Here is a 22474-nt window from a genome sequence, read left to right as displayed (position 1 = left end):
GGAAAAAAAACTTTTTATTTTCTTCCCTCTACACGCTTCAACAAAACGGCTTTTGAAGATTCACTTCGATCTTTCCGCTTTATTTGTGGAGAATTTTTATTTTTTGCAATAAAAGTCGAAATCACCCACCTATCCTACCCCAATCCCCAACCGTCGCGAATACAAGAAACATTGTGTTCAGAAAATACATAAAAGAGTCTACTCGCACTCTTCTTCGTCAGATACTCAATTGTTTGTAATCAGATTTGTTGAATCTGAGAACAGTAGAAAAAAAAGAATCAGAGCTTTTGGGTGTGGAACAGAAAGCTTTTGCTGCTGAATTTAGCTGCTACACCGCACCGGGGGAGGCTTTAAATTGGATGCCGGATTAAATCCGTCACATTTTGAAGCTACTGCGTGTCACAAGATTTTGGGATAGGAGACGAGTTTATGTTCTTGTTTACTAATTTTGTTATCAACTGACTCAATAGAATGCAATGCAAACAAAGAAATATTGTTACAGGCAAATTGCAAAATTTATGTTATGAGCTTTCAAGCACGGAGAGACTTTGATTTTGTAATGTAAGTACATATAGAGAAATGATTTATCTTAGGCAGTATTGAGAGCTAGCAATTCATTATTTTCTCTTGCTCCTATCTATCTTTTGTTATAAAAAAATTCAATTGAAATTTCAATAAAGCCTTTCATTGACTCAAGATATTTAAATTCTTTAATAATTCCTTGTCAATCAAAATCGACAATATAAAATCCAAATAAGGAAAGAATACATACACAACTTTTCTTAGGGTCAATATTGACTGAATTATTATTGAGTTTTTGTACTTCCTTAGTCAATATTTCACTGTCTCTATTTTAGATTCTCCGTATTCGATAATATTATAGGTACATGATAGGAGAATAAATGGATAAACTTTGTTAGAAATCCTCTCACAATATTGTGGAGAGTTTCTTTTTATCAAATGCACATGAGAAATTTTTCCACAATATCTGTATGACAAATCAAACACTGCCGAGAAGAAAGCACTTCTCAATAGAAATATCTCCAATTGGGTTTTCTTTAACTCACAATACAAACATGCTTTTATATCAACTTTCTTTCAATTTCCAATTTTATTTATCCTCGCGCAATTTTATATATAAAATTTTCCAATTGAATGTATGCATATAGAAATACCCCAAAACCCTTTTAGCAGCATTGCTTTGCAATAAAAAAAAAGCCCTTCAATGAAAAAAAAAGAGACTATGCAAATTCAACGAACAAATCAATAATTTCGATCTGAAAACATACTTCGCTATAAACACTCCTCATTTTGTGGTTTTTACTATAGAATTTCCGATCGAACAATAATGAGAGCAATTAGCAAGTTTTATGTATGGTGGATAGGGTACGTGAATTCAACATCTGCGTGCATTATTCAGCTGAATTGTGAAGGATATAATGTGAAGTTAATTGGTACGTTTCATCGATCAAAGAAATCGCGAAGTAGAAAATGGAAGTATTCAATGATCCTGATTGGTTAATAAATTAGTGTTCTAATAGCAAGGAAATAGAAAATTGCATGTTGCTTCTCCAACATTCTATGTAAGTAATTTATTTACTGACCCTTCAGCTGGTGCAGAACCATTTGAAACCAAGCAACTGGAAAAATGTTTGATAAAATGAATAGGAAAGCAAAAAAAATGTATATAAGCTGAATTATCCTACATTAAGGATTCTTTCAGTTCTTTTTTTTTGCATTTTTTTAAAGTTAGGATTTAAGAGATATACATGTAGCAATACATACGTTACTACCGCGGTCATCAACAAAAGCAATAGTTTACAGAAAATATAGCAACAAAATAATTGATAGGAAATGAGTTTTCCACGAACCAGAAGTGAACAATTTTCATACAAATGCATAAACCATTACGGTGCAATATGTACCCATATTTTTCAATGGGAACGCAAAAATCGGATGTACCTGACAGTAAAATAAATGCACATAAAGTATTACACCACCGGCGGTGAAACAAGATAGGAAAAGAGCATTAATTTTACAATTTAAATCAAATATATGCTTCTCAAACTGAATGCCAAACTTACCGAACTATTTCGTTTTTATGCAACTTGAAATCCTTTATGCTAATTTAAAACAAATATTATTGAACTTTGTATATGTATTACTTTTTGATATTTCTTTTATTCTAAAACTAATTTTTCTTTCCTTTTTTTTCTCATTTCAGGCGACATCATCCCTCACCACTTGAATATTTCTATCACAGAAAATTGGGGTGTTGAAAGATATAAAAAAAAAATCACAAAAGCTTTTCCACCGTAAAAAAAATTGTGCCCAAGACGAGCACAATGCAAATTTTAGCCATCCTCGTGGTAATTTTTTACCCTTGATATTTGTATTTAATTCGAAAAGTATATTATAATAAATAAATAAGAAAAAATTACCTAAATGAGAGAAAAAGTCTCGGAAATGTATGTGAAGGGTAAAACTTTCACTAATACTAAGAATATGCGAGAGATCCTTGAGCTCTAACCAGTCAAGAGGATAAAACTCACATAAATGAATTGCATTCAGACAAAAGTTAACATTTATTAAACCTTATTAACTAAAAAAAAAAACAACCAAGCCCAGACTTCAGAGAAGCCAAGTTAAAACACCTAGCGTTAAAAGTAATTAAATGAAATAAATGAAACCTTATGCCAAAGGAAAAGTGAAAATATACCTGGAAAAAAATATTTAAGAAAATAAAATTTTCAAAAAATCGATAACTAAAGAATAGCCCTATAAATCTATTTAAAACCTTTTAATCTAGGAATAAAATAATGTTGGAGAGTAACAAAAAAACCATACCCCATGAATAAAATTCGCCATTTATTTAACACCGACTAAAAATAAAACATTAAACAAGCTAATGCGCTTAACTAGACTTTATAAATGTATAGAAAAAAACAGACGATAATTCGAATTAAAAAATAGATTAATAATTTCGTGTAAACGTGAAAAGATTAACCTAATTGGAATGGATGTTAAAGGAAAGGAAATACGCATGGGAGACTCGTGATAAACATTCATGCAGCGTAAATAAAAAAGTAGTTTACAAAAAAAAGAAAGCAAATTGAAAATAGGCAGGGAAAAAAATAAAAATTAAACAGAAGCTGCATTAAACGAATAAAAAAAATGTGGACTCTCAAAATTATAAACCTTTTAATTCTTCTGAAATTGGATGAAGTTCTTCTGCAGAAGGCTCTATCCGATGAACATACCTCATTTTACAACATTGGCGGCGTCTTGAGCAGCAATGACAGTGAAAAACACTTCAAAACAACAATAGCGGTGAGTTATTGTAATCTCCATATTATGTATGAATGTACCTACATAACAAATGTACATGTTATGACATACAATGTTAGTCCTAAGATAACTCCCACAAGGTATACGCAGAGAAACCTCTCCTTTGACACAAATGTCTCGGAATTTTCATGAAAATGGAGCTTCAAACGGAAACAAAAAGATTCAGCCTAAATTCCTCATAGCATGGGGAAAATTAAATAGTTTGCCCATGTATGTGAGAATCCGGCAAATTGTTTGCACAAAGCACTGTTAACAAGGATTATCAAAATCATCAGCAAACTTGCGCGCTTACGTGGAAAATCCTCTCTTGGATATTCACACGCGGCACAAACTAACGTTTTTATGTATTCTGTCGGCTCTTATGGTAAATTTATGAATTCTAAAATGCAAATCTTCTTCAATCATAAATTACGTAAAACACACGGACATTGAATTAATACAAATTACTCTGCATTACCTGAGATTACATATAATATTTATAGCGAAGTTAGATGAAGAATTTATCACAGACAATCTGTCACATTTTATATTAATCAGAAATCAATTAATTAATTGATGTGAATGACATTCCACTTAGTCGTAGTGGTTATGATCACTGTAATTAAGAAAATGTTAAACTATTTACTTATGCATGAAATTTCCCTTTAAATAGATTCAAAAGTTTTTCCTTAAAATGCTAACAGACTTATGAAAATGTAAAATTTTCATGCGTTTCGGTGACTCTAAAAAAAGTATTTATTCAACGAAACTCGATAAATTTTTAAAAGGACGATAAATAGTCCATCCGAATTAATACCACATGATATTATTTTCCCACGTATAAATAGTACAAAAAATAGATACAAAAAAACTTTTAATTAGAATAATTGAGTAATTCTTGTATTTTTCTCTAATATGAATTAATAAGACCATTAAATAATTATGTTCATCATGCGAGAAAGAATTATGAAATCAAATGGAGGCGAAATATGAAAAATCATAATTAATCCAAATTATAGAGTAATTTTATGAATTTATTATGATTAAATAAAGTGTGGTACGTGATGAATGCTTGGCGCACAAGAGACAACTTTTCACGAAATAAATGGGAGCATTACTTAGCAAATTGCTTTAAAATAAATACTTAAAAGTTTTGCTTGCTTTTATGTCAAAGAGTACAGAATAGTGCAAGTTGAAAAGCACAATTTAATAACTTGATCAAACACAACGAGATTTATATCATACATTCCTGCAGCTTTGAGTCCAAAAGTTTTCTGGGACATCTTCATCATAAGAAGTAGAATTTTTTGATCTTTTATCTCCATCTCGTACCACTTTGTGTGATATAAATCCGTAAAGATTCTTTCGGATTTATTGTAAATGATCTGGCCAAAGAGACAGAATAGGGCAAACTGGGCAAAGAGACTAATAAAAGCAGCCCAATAGAAGAAATTTGTCACAGATTGCATAAGGAGGTATAAATTAAATAGAAGAAGCAAACCACTTGTAAATAATTGGATTGAGAAAACAAAATAGAAGACTTCACAGAAATCATTAAATTTAGAAAGAATTTCAATATGAAGTGGTACGATGCTTCGCAGAAGATCTCCAGCTACGGCGATGTTTGAGCTTTTATTGAGCTTTTCGAGGAGACCGCTTAGAATGTTAAAAACTCCGATAAAGTAGATTCCAATGAAGATTACCGTACATTCGGAAACAAGAACATTGTAGATGTTGTACACAAGAGCGATTGATCCGCCCAAACGATGGACAACACCGTTGTTTTCATCAATGAAGGGCACTTGAAAAATCACACGATCAGATATGTTGTAAAAAATAACAGCTAAGAGAGTTGATAGTCCGTAAGTTAAGACGACGAGTCTGAAAATTTCGAAAAATTTAAAGTTTTACTGCAAAGTTTGCCTAAAGAAGTTTTGTTTTCAGATCTTTCACATTATCTTACCTCATGAAGAACTCACTCGTTCTTTGAGTTTTATTCAAACCTTCAGCATAAATTCGAGAAACAAGGATGTTTTCTTTCACTTGATGCAATTGATGGAACCACTCAAGGATAGCATCGATATTTGCAATATTCATAAAAACTGAAAGAATCTTCGCACCAACTTGTGAGTGACCAATCACAAAGAAAACAGAGAGTGCAAAACTTGCAATTTCTCCATTGCTGTGGAACATCTTTGTTGCTGAGGGGAGAATTGAAAGTACTTCCAGAAGAAGTGGTATTGTTGGAATAAAAAATGCGTTGTGCTTTTCGAAGAATTTCTTTGAGAAAATCAATGCTGATATTTTGCGAGATCCTCGAAGTTTTTCCACAATTTTCTTATACTGCTTGCGTGTTTCGTTAATAGACATGTTGAGTAAAAAAAAGTGCTTTTAATCCTTCTGAATGAAGATTCCGATTAACAGAGTTGTTTCACCAGAAAGCTTTCCGTTGCGACTGTCGAGAAAATTAAAGTTTGCCTATATCAATTCGTGAGAACTTCTTATTAAAAATACAAAAGGGGGTGGAAATCAATTCATGCTACAGCTCTCATAGTAAGTGCCAGTAATTAGCCTTATTTTTTTAAAACTGTAATGTGTCATATTATTTTATTTTATTTAATAAATGAATCTGAAAGAAAAATTAAATATTTGTTCATAAATTAATTAAAAAACGATTCAATTTAATTTTTTTATCGATCTCCGAGATATATAAAATATTATAAATGTTTTTATTTGTTTATAAATAAAATATTGTGGTCTCAACGAAATTAATTTTATATATACAACCTATTCATTCAATTTTAAAATCAAACAAAAGGATGTTTTCCAAGTTTTTTTGTAATTAATTTCAAGCGATGACCATAAATCCACGGGCTATAGTTTTAATATAGCTGTAGCATTTGAATAAGTGAGAGCTAAATATAAAATCAAAGTTGGAAGATTGATTCTCCACATGATAAATGGTGAAAATTAACGGATACCAAATTACATATCACCTTACAGTACGTGCATAAATAATTAATTTTTCTCATTTTTCATACTAAAGGATGATTAGTTTGTTTAATTTATTTTTTCTGTATTTTAATATTCCATAATGATTTTCATCATCAAGAGAATATCATTGTGATAATAGCTTTTCAGAAGCAATAATATGTAATATTCTGAACTCAACTTTTTAATTAAGTATGTACATTTTATAAAAAAAAAACTTTTTCATAGAAAAAAAATAGTTTTATCTAAAAGTTAATACAATTCACAAAAAATTCAAATTAAAGCTTCTCCATCATATACAGAGAATTCTTTTGGCTACTTATGGTGTCCAAGCAAAAAAAGCAGGAGGTGGTGAAAATTTCATTTACTTGGAAGCACATTCTCTTCCCCATAGAAGTGTCCTTTAAAGCGATGATAACAAAATTCAAATTCTAGATTACATGGCAAAAGGGGTAATAGAAGTTTTGAGCTGTATTGAGGACTCTATGGAAATGTGCCAACCAAATTACGCACAGGACAAAATACATTTTCAACTAATTTATTTTCAAACTTTAATTACATCCTCCTTGTTAAGTTCACAGTCCATGTAAATTTTGCCAAAGTGGCAATCTCGCTAAACAGGAACAATTTTCATTAACCCTATATAGGGTTTAGCGAGCTAAGCTGACTTTGTATGAGAAAAGGATATTACATTTTAGTTGACGCCAAAAGACTTTAAAGCCATACTCCATATTTTTCGCATCATCAAATATGCTGCTTTTGTTTCTATGAATTTTTTAAAAGACCCCTAATTTATTTAATCTGGATTAAATTTTGTTAAATTTTGTAGCTTTGTGAATATTTAATATTTAATATAAAACATAAAACCATGCACAATCAGTTTAACATATTCAGTTAAGCTATTTGAATTTATAAAAAATTATGAAAATTTAATGATAGCGTTTCAAATATTATGATATTTTATTAAGTTTCTCTTTATTGATTTCTCTAGAAGAAAAAGAAAAAATAATAAAATATGTTTCAATTTATAAAATTTTTCTCCACACTACAAGTGAGGCAGAAAGTCGTTGAGCATAAGGTGCATGAAATATTTTTCGGGACAAAACCCATTGAATTGTTTCCCGTTCACACTCTATATAAGACGCCAATGTACAAGAAACCATATCAAGCAACCATATCCTCACGATGGATTAAACATTAAAGGATATAATTGCAATGTCAAGTGTTCAGCATTACTCACTCGGAAATTTCGGCATTTCCTTTCAATGTGACAATCAAGGCGGAGCGAGTGTTCCATTATTTTTAGAATGAGGGATGGGTTCACCGGATTAAGGACATTGTCTCACAATGTACCACTTATACACTGATCGCTTCCTTTTCTGTACACCCCATTACATATCCTCTTATAGCTGTATTTTCGTACATTTTACATAAGGTATGATATTCTGGCTTTCCGCCACGTTATTTACGGAAATATATCATCATCTGTATGTACATTTATATAGTATAGGTATGGGAAAATCGGAAAAATATCAAAACACGATTAGAGGCATTTTCCACACTTGATAGGCATCGCAATTCTTCCGTGATTTTTTTTCTCGCCTCACTTGGGTTGTTATGCTCCCCAAATTTGGAGACATTTCTCTTATACATGGACTGTGTTTTCAGGAAACCATAAAAGGAGACTCAATAATAATACCTACTTGGGGAGCACGCAATTTATTTTAATGTTCTATCAATTTGGACTCATCTGAATTTCATAGAAATATCAGCAGAACCGGAAAAACAAATTTTAAAAAAATACTAAATTTTGGCGAGATTTAAATTATGCTTTAAAGTTTCCTTTTTTGCACGATGAAAAAATTCACTGGAAAACTCAGCGTGAAAAACCCTAAATCATTTTACAATCTTGCTAAGAAATTTTTATTGAAAAGTATTTTAGCACAGATGAAACATTTTCATGTAGATTACATTCTTTTGTAGAAAATGTTGAAATGGGTGCAGAGAAAAAATTGAAATAAAAAGTACAAAAAGCACGTCTTCTCATGGTCTTGTCTCCTCTTCTTTTTCCGCTTCTTTTGGCAGGAAAAAAATTTTTTTCGGCTATTCAAATGATAGCACTCCCATTTCCACCAATGCCCCATTTTCCCTTTTGCAACAGCTTCCTTATTTACACACATTCGAATGGCGAAGCTCCACTCATTTTAAATTTATGGCTTTTTTTGCCAGATAAAATGTTACAAGTTAGCATTAGCTTAGTAGCTAAAGATAACCCTCCATAAAGAATTTTTGGCTGAAAGAGGATATATTTCCAAAAGGGGCAGATAAACTGTCGCAGAATAAGAGGGTAAGAGAAATCAATAAAATTATTTTTCATTGAATTTAATTATTTTGGACAAAATGATGATGACCAATATGCAATTTTTCCACTTCCACTATATAAAAAATCCAATAAATTAAAATTGGATGGTATTTAATCAATTATACGTATTTTTTAATTGGAAACTCTACAAAAGCACCCACATTTAGTGGTTTTTATGGTAGTGTAAAAAAACGGAGAGATTTTCTGTTGTTTCACCCCTCATGCGTTCCAAATATTTTGCTCTTTTTTTGGTTCCCCACGTGGAATTTCATGTTAGGTATTCGCCTCCATTTAATCTCGATTAATCCCGCGATGGCGTGTATCGTGTGGAGCTTTTGGCATCGTTGGCATCCATTTCCGCCCCTCTTCATTGCTTTCAGATAAAACTTGTATACATTGTACCACTTGTTTTTCCATCGTTTTCCCACATTAAGCCCCCGGCGACTCATTTCCCATCATTTCCCTGAATCCCATAATTATTCCCAAGAATATTCCCATTGTGGTCTTAACAGTCTTTTGTGGAAGTTTGCACAGGATGGTTGATAAGACCACGTCAGGTTGGCAGGAATGTATATAATATATATACATAAGGTACTTTGCTCTGCATACAATCAACTTTATTAGTTTCAATGAAATTTTAGCTAAATTGACCGCAAAAAGAAGATAGAGCTGAAAAGTAATTTAACATTTCTGCTTCCTGAATTTAAATTTCATTTGCAGAAAAGCATATAGATTGCATAGATCATATATCTATTTATTATATATATTATATATATATATATATATATATATATATTTATTATATATCACTGAGGTGAATCAGACAGCAGTCTCAGCAAAAGTATGTGATTTCCTTCGTTCAAAGCGTTCAAAGAATATAAGAAAAAATTGACAAGATTCCTATATAGTATACCTTTCTGTGCCACGCCTATTTTCTAAAATAAAGTATACATAATAAATTATTCATGGGTCGAGACTCCTTTTCGTATCACCTTAAGAAGGAATGAGCCCCTGATTTCTTGAGATATGTACCCTGAAGCTGAATTGAGGGCATGAAAGTAAATTTAATGTACGATAAGACATAACACGCGACATTTATAAAGTGCGGTACGGTGTAAAAAAAAACATCCAATTGTGGGAATGTTAAATATTATTTTCTTCCCCACACACCTCTGTAAATATCCACAAGTTGATATTTTAATAATATCTCTTATGTAGTTAGGAGTACATTCAGAGATTTTAATGAGTTTATAAAAAAAAATATGTAGGAGACTTAAAGTTGATATTTTGATAGCTTTTCTATCATTATTTTTTAAATGAATTTTATAATTCTTCAAGCTTTCCTTTAATGCTTTAATCTTTAATTCTTTCTTGCCCTCAGGTAAAATAAAAAGGGTCAATGAGATTTTTTGATTTGAATATTGAAACAGTTTTAAAAAAAAAGAAATAAGAAGATTGCTATCTAAAACAAATTCAAAGAAATGCACCGAAATAAACTAAATGGAAAATGGAAATATATGCTTTTCTATTCTATTCTACTTTCAGTATAATAACTGTGCGCTTTAAGCGTGCCGTAATAAACTGAAGGTTTTGTTGTACACTCATAGAAAAAATTCTGTATTTATCACTGCAAAAGTGGTATTTCATATAAGAGAATTCCGTATTTATCACTTTGCGGTGATAAAACGGGAGTTTGTTCTATGAGTGTAGATTTAAGATAGCAAAAAGTCTTGGAAAATTTACTTTTCGTGTGTACCTACCTACATTTGGTGTATATACTTACATTTTAGCAAGTTTTCCTTTTCCACCTTCCTTTTCCCATATATTTTACTTTAACAAGCTAAAAGTGTATGGAAAAAAAGCATCCACAAATACTCCAGCTGATTGTTCTCATGTCTACGAAAATATTCATAATACGCCAAAGAAAATATCCTATAACAAAAAAAATATATTTTATCTCAAGGTTTTTATTTAGCAAGGAGAAGCAGCAATGGTTGTCCGGGAATAATTTCTCATTTACAAGATGTGAATTGCTTTAGCAATTCTCCATGAGGGGTGGGAATGATATAAAAGTCGACGAAATTCAAGAAAGTTTAGAGGAGTGAAGGCGAAAAAAAATGAATTCAATTGATTTCCGCTTCCATGAATACATTCTTCCTCATCGCACTTTTTTTTTCATCTACAAATACACTCACAATCACATTGCGATTGTTGAGATAATTGATTTCCACTACCCTTAGAATCTCTTTTCAACAGCGCGTCCATAGATTTGTGTGATGAATGACATGAAAAGAGAACTTGAGCCCTGACAAAAGGGAAAAGAGATGACAAAGTGTGGAAAGAAGTGTGTTAACATCCAGACTTTCACAACATCAGAAATCTTTGAAAAAGAAGCATGTGAAACTTTATTAATAAAGTGCGCTGGAAAATATAGTCATCGTACACTGCAGTGGAAATAACTTTGAAAAGTTTTTTAAAAATCAATTTTCAGGATTTCAATAAACAAACTTGGTGACTAAAGCTTCTCAAATAGAAAAGAAAAAAAGTCTTCATTTAAAGAACTTTTGAAAACATGGTGAAGAGAATTGAGAAAATCTTGCACTTGTCACTGATTGCTTGCTTGTCTGTGATGATTGCAATTTTCCTACACTGATTGTTGATATGGTTTTATACATATAACAGTTACTTACAATTTTATATCCTTTCAACTAAATTTGAGAAGTGCTAAAATAAATATTTTTCATGCTTGATGTTATGCTCAATTTTTTTTAAACATATTTTCGTATCTCTCGAGCATTATACTGATATTCTTTCCGTTTTTGTTGCATCCTAAATTCTAACGGACATTATTTAACAAATCAATTAAATTCACACAAATATTTTAATGAATTAACCTAAATTATGAATAAATTTCTAAATTACTAAATTCAACATCACATTATCAATCATATGTATTCATCATAGTTTGCATGATTAAATTAAGTAAGTGTGTATACATATTAAGTGGTGTATTTGCCAATGTAATAATTTTAATTCAGTGTGCATCCACCACAAAATTGGATAAATGTTGGTATACTATGAAATTCCACATACGATTCTTCCAACGGAATTTTATACCTACGTCAGTAAACTCTAGAATGAGGTCAGAATGATTATTATTTTATCATCCACATCCCTTACAAAAACCCTTGACGGAAGTTGTCTTCTTCGAAAGGCTGTTTGTTAGAGGGAGAGAAGAGAGAGGGAGAGGGTGACAGAAGGTAAATTGGGGTATTTTAACTGCCGGAGAAAGTTTAATGCGGAAGAAGTACCGCATGAAGAAGAATCGTCAACACATCTTTTATTATTCCCACACAACACCTTTACACACACAAGTTATTAATAATAAATGAAAGCAATAACAATTTGCATATAAATACAGGGTAGATCGCATTAATTTTCATCTTATTCTTCAGTTAGTTATCCCTCTTTTCAGCGATGACCGACAATTTCTAACACCTAATCCTTGTGAATAATAATCTAAATTCCCCAACGTATCCAATTTTCTCACAAATTAATTTCATCCGCTTTTAGTCGCACGGGGATGATTTTCATCAACATAAATAATGCTATCTATAGCTAATGATGATTATCATAATTTTTTTGCAGCATCTCAACTTTGATCAGCAGTACGTTCCACGGGGCCTCACTTACTACGACAAAACGATACGAATGGACAAGAATCCCATCAAGACGGCTCTTAATGTTTGCAAACATCTCATTTCGCAGAGGGTAAGTGCATTTTTTTATTCAGGATTTAAAAAAAAGGAACATGCTTAGCTTTATCTTTACCCATATTTTTTTTTAATAAAATTATGTTGAATATTAAGGATGAATTTATAAGATTTTTCTGAGATTCTTCCTATTTTGATGAGCCTCTAAAATAGCTGAAGGGAGCAGTTCTGATTCCAAAAATTAAAATCAAAATTTATCAAAAAGAATCCTTTAATAGCTCATGAAAACTGAAATCATTTTTCCTAGGAAAATTATGTCAAAAAAAACTTCTTAAATTTTTTTTTCATGCAAAATACGTTTCAGTTTTATTTCTAACTGGTTTTCATTCTCTTCGATCTCTTCCATTAATTTTCCAGAAATTAACTCACGATTCCTTTTAGTAATTAACAATAGCCTTTAATGACAATTTATTATTTTACAGCAACACATTGTTATAATTTTTAAAGAATTCCTTTCTTTTCGCATAAAATTTTTCGCATTTATTTTATGCCATATTTTGGCATAAAGCTTTTGGAAATATTCCAGCTAGGTAGGTTCAGGAAATTAAATTGATATTGAGAGCCTCACTTACAGGAAATTATTCCAATATTCATGAGCTGTGTGTTACCAATTTTGAATTGGATCATTAAATGTGAAAATTGAAAATTCAAAGTGATAATATAAAATATGCTGCATATTATAAAAAAAAAAAGAAAATATAATTTAAAATATAAATAAAACAAAAAAATAATGTTTGATAATATTTTCATGTTCGTTTAGTATGGAAAAAAAGCTTTTATAACACAAAGGGTGATTTTTAATGCATTTTATTAAGCTGTAGAGATATACAAACATGTAACTATAAATTCAATAATAGAATTTTCGTAACAACAAAGTATTTGAACATCTGAAATATTGTGCATTGTGTTGCTGTAAAAGCCTTTCTTGAGATAAAATCAGAAAAATCCAATAAAGTTTAAAAGCTCCACCATTCAAATCCCAGGTGGGGGGTTTATCAGAAAGGTAAATCTGAAGAGGAAAGATATAGGTATAAGGGCGACAAGTTAATTTGCAATGAAAAGTGAATTCAATATTCAATATTCGAGGTAGATATGGGAGGATGAGGAAAATATTGTTGCCAAGTTTTTATTCCTATATATTTATTAATTTTATTATTCTTCAATAAATCCACCTTTGTTTTTTTTGTGCGGAATTGTGCCTTTTTACACGACAAAGGTGATGTGGTGGGAAGGATAAAAAACATGCTCGATCCTAAATGTCTGAAAAGCTTTATCCACTTGTGCATAAATTGCCTTTATTGCTGAAGGATGTATCCACGTGGTATAGGAGCTTTTTTCAGTCATTGATTTTTTTTTTCGTTCCTCCTACCAAAGCTGGGGAGAAAAGTTATGAGGCTGAAGTGAAGTGGAGGTGTGGAGAATAAAAGGGGAACGTCAATGCACAGTAATGATTTTCCAAATGGTTTCTCACTCGGTTATGTTTTTTTTTTCTCATCTCCTTTCACAATGTAGGTGTACGCAATGGTGGTATCCCATGAGCAGAGTGGAGATCTATCGCCAGCAGCTGTCAGCTACACAAGCGGCTTCTACCAAATCCCCGTCATTGGAATTTCATCCCGTGACGCAGCGTTCTCTGACAAAAATATCCACGTGTCATTTCTCCGAACTGTACCACCGTACTACCACCAAGCGGACGTGTGGCTGGAAATGCTGAGTCACTTTGGATACACAAAGGTGAGCTTGAAGCCCCATCAGGAGCACTACACATACTTTGTCTCTCTCAATGTACATCCCATGCATTCCCCGCATAATATTACCACTCTGGTCAGAGCTGCCGTAATCCCAGATTAGATGTAGGAAATCACCCCGACCTGTCCGAGATTTCTCATTGTACAGCAAAATTCCTTGTTATCCATACCCTCTAAGCTCAGGTGCAATAATTAGCTGAGCAATGCTCCTGCGGCAATGCTCGGCAAAGCAGGATTTGCTAAATCTGCTCTTTTATAAAAATTTCTAATTAAAACTTGAAATGTTGAACGTTATATTAATTTTATTTAACATGCCATTGAAAAATCAAATTAAAAATTTAATGAGAATTCATATAAAATAACTGCTAAAGCAAATGTTTTAAATATTAATTGATGGAACTATTAATAACGTCAATTATTATCTTTTAGACGTTATTAATTCTTTTTATCATAAATTTTATATTAGTTTGAGCCAATTTACTTAATGAGCTAGCAGGAGCAATAAATTGCCGAAAACTGACATGAGAAAACATTTTATTTATAGCATAATTTTATTCTATTGATCACAAAAGTAGGGTAATATCATGTAATGTAAGCTATACCAAACATGAGAATAAAAAATTGAATAAAGAAATCAATTTAAAACATTTATCGGGATGATTTCTTTTAAAATCAAAGTATTTTCCCAACGGGGCTCTTTTATTGAGTACCTGTATGTGTTTCAAAATTACTCCTTAAGGGATAAAAAGTTTATATTTTCTTATATAATCCTTGGGGATCTGAGGAATTTGGATTCAATTGAAAATCCACGAATATGTAGGTACAGTAAGAACTTCAGAAAAGCCTCCAGGCGAAACTAAGCTTTAACTAATGCATAATACAATTAGCTAAATGATATCACATTGTTCAATAATTTGATTCTACGTTAAATTTATTGCTAAAGTGCTCTATAAAATATACATAACTTGAATGAGGTTTACCATAATGATAGCTAAAATTAACTCCCCATCAAACCGATCAAACCCATTTTACCAAAATTATTAACAACGAATATATTTTAACTCCTATTAACTTTCAAAACACCTCTAACAATATACCGCATATGTAATTCAATTTATCTCCATCAGAAATTTCCATCATATATCCTCCCTTTACCCCAATGTAGATGTGGATATGGTTTCCCCAAAATCTAGCCCACAAAAATGTTTGCTACTGTGTGGTTTATAGAGGGACTATCCACATTGACAGATACGACAGACAGACTGATTGACCCGTCCATTGAGGCAGGAGAGAACCATGGATTCTGCTACTGACATGAATTAGTTACTTTCTCACAGGCACACAAGTTCAACACCACCTCACAGAGCATTCACCCACTACACCACCACCCTCGTGGAAAATAGAGTGATTCTTTATTTCCGGTTAAATACTTTGGGTGAGACAAGAGGGCGAATATTTGTCCATTTGTCGCAACAGAGGGGGTAATCCTTCTGCAAATAAAGGTCAGAGTCAGAAATCTTAATAGGGGTAGTTTGGGGGGAGTCGAGGGTTGGTCTCTCAAGAAATGTTGGTGGAAATACCAATAAAGCCCCTTTCCCATTCCCCATCGTCACATCGACTTGTGACTTTCTGGCATAATAGGAAAGTACTGGCACTGGCGTGGAATGTTTGTGAAATGTACCATTAAGAGGGCCCATGACTCTAGCAACTTTTCCCATTAAATACTACTCAACACACATTACAACCCTCAAAAATACACAATCTTCTCACACAAGGCTTCCACTTGCTGTGCTGAAAATTGCCAACTCTTTGTGAAATTCTTTGGAAATTTGCTTGAAATTTAAGAAGAAGTTTCCCATTTAATATTGAAGATTTTCTATATATGTGAAGGGAAATATTTCCTTATCTCTGAAAGAAAATCTCAAAAAGGGAAACGGATGTTTTTCACGTAAATTACGAGACCTTACTTTGTGAGTGATAGTGTGTGACTTTTTCTTGGTGCTGGTGGGGGAGAGCTACTTATCGACAAAGTACAAACATATGTAATGCCCATAGACAGGGGCTGGGTGGGATGACGAAAAATGATAGTAACTTGTAATTCTTATCACTTTCGCGCGTGCTATTTTCCACCCTCAAAGAATGGGGAGGAGAGTATGCTGTGTGCTGCTTGCCTTTTGCAATGGAGAAATATTTCTTTCAACGCGGAAGCACGCACACAACATTGCCTAAGACCCTCATAATTTTCCTTCCGGGATGCCTAATGAAAATTTACACTAAAAGAGCCACTCTCTTTTCCCGGACAGGTTATCATCATTCACAGTTCCGACACGGACGGAAGAGCGATTCTTGGGCGTTTCCAAACCACATCGCAGACAAATTACGATGACATTGATGTCCGGGCCACGGTGGAATCTATTGTGGAGTTTGAGCCAAAGTTGGACAGCTTTACGGAGCATCTTCTGGAAATGAAAACGGCACAATCGAGAGTTTATCTACTGTACGCCAAGTGAGTGTTGCATCATATTTAACCCACCACATTGCACCACACTATACACTATATCGAGGGCTGCATTGTAAAAGCGGATAAGTCGGTATGAGCTCCGAACCGACTTAGCCGGTTTTACAATGCAGCCCTCGATATTCTATGTTGAATAAGCCACAACACGAGAATCTTAAAATTGAATTTCTTACATCACGATTTAATACTTTATCGCACTTTAATATCCTTTAATAAAATTATTTTCTGCTTGTCCTTTCAACTTGTTTAAATTTCACAAAAAGATATTTTAAGGTTGATAGAAAATATGTAAAATAAAATACGAAAAATATTTAATTTTTTAAAGAGCTTTATGATATCAAAAGTTCAACTTATATACCGTAAAATATGATGAATCCACAGAAAATGCATTCACGAATCCTCACAGAGATTTTCTGCACAATTTATCCATTCCATTTGAATATTTCTTCACAATCCGCGATTGGGATGAAGAGAAAGCTCACTCCCAGAATTGCAAGAGTGTAGTGAGAAAAATATTATGATGTTTTCCACGAAAGTAAAGCTCCGGAAATTTATGTCACGCTTATTCCCGTTTATTTTACTGCAAAGAGACTTTTAATATGGCAGAAAAGACGCGTACTTTGCAACTTTTTCGAGCGCAGTGAAAATATCGCTATCTAAAGGTAAACAGTACAGACAAAGAAAGCTTTAGGAAAAGCAAAGAAATCCTATTAAAATCTCATCACGACGAAGTCATTTTATTTAGCTCAATAAAAAATGTTTATACAGCTAGATAACGAAAGACTAACTAATACATTGCCTTGATTTACAAAATCCTTTGAGAGTTTTCTCTATTTTATTTTTTTTTTCCTCTTTGATCCATATAAGAAAACTTTCTCAACTTCATGGAACTTTTCACTGGAATAACCTTAACATAAAACGAGAGGGTAAATGAAGATTAGCTGCGCGAGAAAACTAGAGAGGAGGCATTCAATGTAATGCTCAATTATGCCATTATAAGCGAAGAAATTGAGTACAAGAAAGCAATTAGTATAAAATGTTTCACTGAGAGTTTAATTTTCTCACCAAACATTATGAGAAGATTTCTCAGAGATTAATTTCCTAGTTTATTTTCATTAAAATTGCTAGCAGTTGCTAAAAGGAGCCAATTAAGAAAAAAACAACTGCAGTGTGAGATACTATGTGAGAAAATACAATAAAATTTAGAAAAAAAAACTACTACAAATATGAATTGAGATAGAAAAAATACATTTTAAAGCATCTCTTGATTTTCTTTTTGAAAAAGAAAGAAAAAGCAAAATTATGATTTTTTCTAAAGAAAACTTCACAAAGAAAGTTTCTTTCTCTTAAATAAGTTTAGAAAGAATTTGTCTAAAGTTTTGAAAAATTCTTTCATTTTTCAAACCTGGAGCTTTAGAAAAACTTTAGAAAAATATTTAAGTTTGAGTATTTTTCACATTCAGTATTTTCAATTTGATTATTATATCAGAAAGTCATAAAGATTTTTTTTATGTACAAATTATTCAATTTTAATGATTAAATAAAGTTGATTAAAGCATTCTATTATGCTCTTTGTTAGGCTTGTTAGGTGAATTAGACGTGCAAAAGCAATTTATAAATATTTATAGATATTTTCCAATTTGTCACACGTATCATTTCACTTTGGGCAATTTAATAATAAATTTATTCTCTTTATTATTTAATCAACCCTGTCTACTCTGTCAACATAGTTCATTTACAAAACATAATTTTCATTTCTATAATAATTTATTAAATTTTGTCTATAAAATAATTGTTTGGTTTTGCACTAAGCTTGCAAAAGCTTTGATAAATATCCTGACAGCAATAAATTAAAGTCTTTCCTTTAAAAATTTGGCTAAAATTTAACTTTTTTGCATTCTGAAGTTGATAATTAATGAAAGTGCTGAGTAAATTAAATTATTTTTCAAAATATCTTTTCTAATTAAATAATTTGGTTCTCTTAATAAGCTGTTGTGATCAACAATACATAAATTCACATTAAACGAAAAGTTCGAAATTGCCATTGACGTTTAATTTATTACATGAATACAAAGGGCTTTTGCAAGAAGGAAAAAAATACTCTCTCACAGGAGGAAATGAAACTATTAGTTTAAGAGTTTTTGTGCAAGTTGAGAAATATTTTCCAACAGTGAATGCAGTGTAATGCACAGAAAATAATGACCTCTTGTGATTTAATCACCGAAATACATCTTGAGATTGAGAACTCCATCAAGTACAATTTAACTAGCAGCTATATTTTATTTTCTGCTAAAGCAATTGCAGCGGAAGTAACAAAACAAAGCTTCTGAAAATTGCAAGATGTTAGCGCGGTGGTGGTATAGAATAACACACATCATAAATGTCTGAAGCAGGAATAAGCATACATAAGTTAGGGAATGAAATGTAATTCGACGAATATAATTTCCAGAATTCATATTGAGGCAGCTTTTCACTGTGACACTGTGAATGGAAGGGGGGCATCATATCTCCACAGAAACCGCATCAAAAGCTTTCCTGAAGAGCAATTTGGGATCTTGCTTGCAATAACACACACTACTGTGCTCTTTTTGTTTTCCAGCAAAGACGATGCTTCTATAATTTTTCGGGATGCAGCTGCACTCAACATGACCGAAGCTGGTTATGTGTGGATTGTCACAGAGCACGCCCTCAATGCAAACAATACCCCCTACGGAGTCCTTGGGCTACAATTGGTTCACGCGCACAGTGAAAAGGAGCACATTAGAGTAAGATTTGAATTGCATTAAAAATTCTCAGCACGAAATTTCGATATATAAATACAAAGAAAACTTTGGGAGGAACAAAAGTCCTCATTAAGGATGTTCATTTGGCGGAAGATTTAAAACTTTTCTTCCAGAGAAAACTTTGAATGAGTAAACTTTTATCGTAAACCTATTAGATATTTTTTTGTTCATCTCAATTATTTAACTTTTAGAGAGAATTTCTGAATATTATTTTTGACATAGAATGGACAGAATGATTACTTTTTGTTTAAATGAGAATTTTCTCGTTTAACAGGATAGCGTGTACGTCCTGGCGTCGGCAATTAAGGAGATGCGCCTCAATGAGACAATTACGGAGGCACCGAAAGACTGCGATGATTCCGGTGCCCTGTGGGAATCGGGCAAGAGAATCTTTCACTACCTCAAGACGAGAAATATTCGCGGGGACACGGGTCAGGTGGCATTCGACGACAATGGCGATAGAATCTACGCTGAATACGATGTCATCAACATTCGGGACCATCAGAAGAAGAAAACTGTTGGGAGTTTCTACTACGATGCCGTAAGTATCAATAATCGCGGGATATTGAGAAAATAAGAAAAAAAGAAATGCTTTTAGTGTTCCCAAAGGAGACGTTCAAATTGAAAGCGTATAACGAGGAGAGGTTGACTGCACTCGTTGCCTGTTGCAAGATATGCATACGGAGGTCGGTATACTCGAGTTGATTCCCCATAAACATCCCCAAAGGGATTGAGGAGTCGTCCTCCCGGGAGAGTGTCTGAAGGAAATTGCGCATGATATACCTCCACCCCTTAATGACCCCCATGATGCACGACCAAAGGAGCGAAACCATCGATATTTCAATTTCTCTTTTTAACTCCCCCTCAGCAACGTCCTCCGTTGCCGGAGCTTTTCTGCATTTTCTCAATTTGTCTCTTCCAAAATTTAATTTGGACCATTACGCGAAGAGGAAAAGTAGCAACGAGGAAATGGGAGAAAAACTCACATAATCCCCCATGAAAGTCTCACATTAGAGAAGAGGGAAATTCCTACCTTTCTCCCATTACACCAACCATCCCCTAATGTACCTTTACCCTTGATGTTGGGATTAAAGGGATTTCTTCTTCTTTTCATATCGAAAGGAAATTCATCACCACGAGCACCTTTTTTCTCAAGTTCGATGGTTTTATAAATTCATCCCTCAAGATTAGCACTCTCTCCGCACTTTTGGGGGGATTTCCACCAAATATAAATCACCATTTTTTTATGGAGATAATTCAAGGAAATTTGAATTGTTTGAGTTTTCTCGTTTTCGTTGCATTTGATTAAAATTTCAATTTTATTTACTAAAAATGGCAAAAATGCATTTTTTCTCATTCCAACAATTTATTAGCGAATAAATCATGGCTCAATAGAAAATAAATGTGGTTATATAAATTGGAATTTGAGTAATTAAATCCACTACGGGATATTGTACAATAATTCGCCCTTATAGGTCAATTAATTACAAAAAAAAATATTGATTACATATAACATTTCAATAGAATATTTTTTACACTAATTGAAAATTTATAAAATAGTAAAAAAAAAATAAAAGGGAAGAATAGCGCAAATTGGAAATTTTACACTTGGAATCGCTTAATTTTCTGTATTTTATTGTTTAACTTTTTATAGTTACAGAACTGTTTTAAATATTCTGAAAAATACTTGAAAATTCTCATGAAAATATTCCTTTTACAATATTTGGTTAAAGGAAGAGTTTTAGATTTTTTTTGTAAAATTTCAAGAATGTTGATTAAGAATTAGATTTTCTAGGTAATTTTAAAGTTAAACTTTAGGAAAATTTCAATAAATCCCATTCAATTGAGAGAAATTAATAAACCATTAAACCTCCCCCCCCCCCTTAAGCCAACTAATGAAGCAATTTTCATTTATCTGTCCCCGTACAGGACAAACAGAGGATGCGTCTTCGCATCAACGACAGCAGCATCCTGTGGCCGGGCAAGTTGCGTCGGAAACCCGAAGGTATCATCATACCCACCCACCTGAAAGTCCTCACAATCGAGGAGAAGCCCTTTGTGTACGTTCGCCGGCTCACAGAGGAGGAATTCTCATGTGAAGACGAAGAAATCCCATGTCCACACTTCAATGCAAGCGATGGCACTGAAAACGAATTCTGCTGCCGTGGCTACTGCATTGATCTCCTGCGTGCACTGGCGCATCGCATAAACTTCACCTTTGACCTGTCCCTGTCGCCGGATGGGCAATTTGGGCACTACGTGCTACGAAATGTTAGCACAACGGGGGTGCAAATGAAAAAGGAATGGACTGGCCTAATTGGGGAGGTTGTGAACGAACGAGCGGATATGATTGTTGCTCCGCTAACGATAAATCCCGAGAGGGCGGAATTTATTGAATTCTCCAAACCCTTCAAGTATCAGGGTATTACGATTTTGGAGAAGAAACCCTCTCGTTCGAGTACCCTCGTATCGTTCTTGCAACCCTTCAGTAACACCCTGTGGATCCTCGTTATGGTTTCCGTGCACGTGGTTGCCCTTGTCCTCTACCTTCTCGATCGTTTCTCACCCTTTGGGCGATTTAGATTGTCCAACAGCGACGGCACCGAAGAGGATGCCCTCAATCTCAGTTCCGCCATTTGGTTTGCATGGGGTGTGCTGCTGAACAGTGGCATCGGTGAGGGTACACCGCGAAGTTTCTCAGCACGTGTTCTGGGAATGGTTTGGGCTGGTTTCGCTATGATCATCGTAGCATCGTACACTGCCAATTTGGCTGCCTTCCTCGTGTTGGAACGCCCCAAAACGAAACTCTCAGGCATCAATGATGCACGTCTGAGGAATACCATGGAGAATCTAACGTGTGCCACCGTTAAGGGTTCTGCAGTTGATATGTACTTCCGCCGTCAGGTATTTATTCCGCAATTTCTAACTTCCCCAACACATCACTTTAATGAAATATGTTGAAGAGTAAATAA

The 22474-nt window shown here is 33.2% G+C and overlaps 4 protein-coding genes across 5 annotated transcripts in view; all 4 read left to right on the top strand.

Moving 5' to 3' along the window:
- Positions 1–22474, top strand: part of LOC129790073 (luciferin sulfotransferase-like) — a 767385-nt gene that overhangs the window by 647801 nt on the left and 97110 nt on the right. The window lies entirely within an intron of this gene.
- LOC129788207 (probable Rho GTPase-activating protein CG5521) overlaps positions 1–22474 on the top strand; it is a 626970-nt gene that overhangs the window by 507386 nt on the left and 97110 nt on the right. The gene's annotated exons all lie outside the window — the stretch shown is intronic.
- The window catches only part of LOC129788331 (tolloid-like protein 2), a 606934-nt gene that overhangs the window by 487350 nt on the left and 97110 nt on the right, over positions 1–22474 (top strand). The window lies entirely within an intron of this gene.
- The window catches only part of LOC129788588 (glutamate [NMDA] receptor subunit 1), an 88109-nt gene that overhangs the window by 61186 nt on the left and 4449 nt on the right, over positions 1–22474 (top strand). The window contains exons 2-9 of the mRNA XM_055824788.1: positions 2225–2369; positions 3002–3330; positions 12329–12451; positions 13966–14187; positions 16505–16707; positions 19319–19484; positions 19777–20043; positions 21432–22406. Coding sequence (XP_055680763.1) covers positions 3175–3330; positions 12329–12451; positions 13966–14187; positions 16505–16707; positions 19319–19484; positions 19777–20043; positions 21432–22406 — 2112 coding nt within the window. The 5' untranslated portion in view covers positions 2225–2369; positions 3002–3174. The remainder of the gene's footprint in view (positions 1–2224; positions 2370–3001; positions 3331–12328; positions 12452–13965; positions 14188–16504; positions 16708–19318; positions 19485–19776; positions 20044–21431; positions 22407–22474) is intronic.

This window comes from Lutzomyia longipalpis, chromosome 1 (assembly GCF_024334085.1).
Source record: "Lutzomyia longipalpis isolate SR_M1_2022 chromosome 1, ASM2433408v1".
Lineage (NCBI taxonomy): Eukaryota > Metazoa > Arthropoda > Insecta > Diptera > Psychodidae > Lutzomyia > Lutzomyia longipalpis.
Note: the sequence above shows the minus strand (reverse complement) of the source record. Positions and strands in the feature narration are given on the sequence as shown.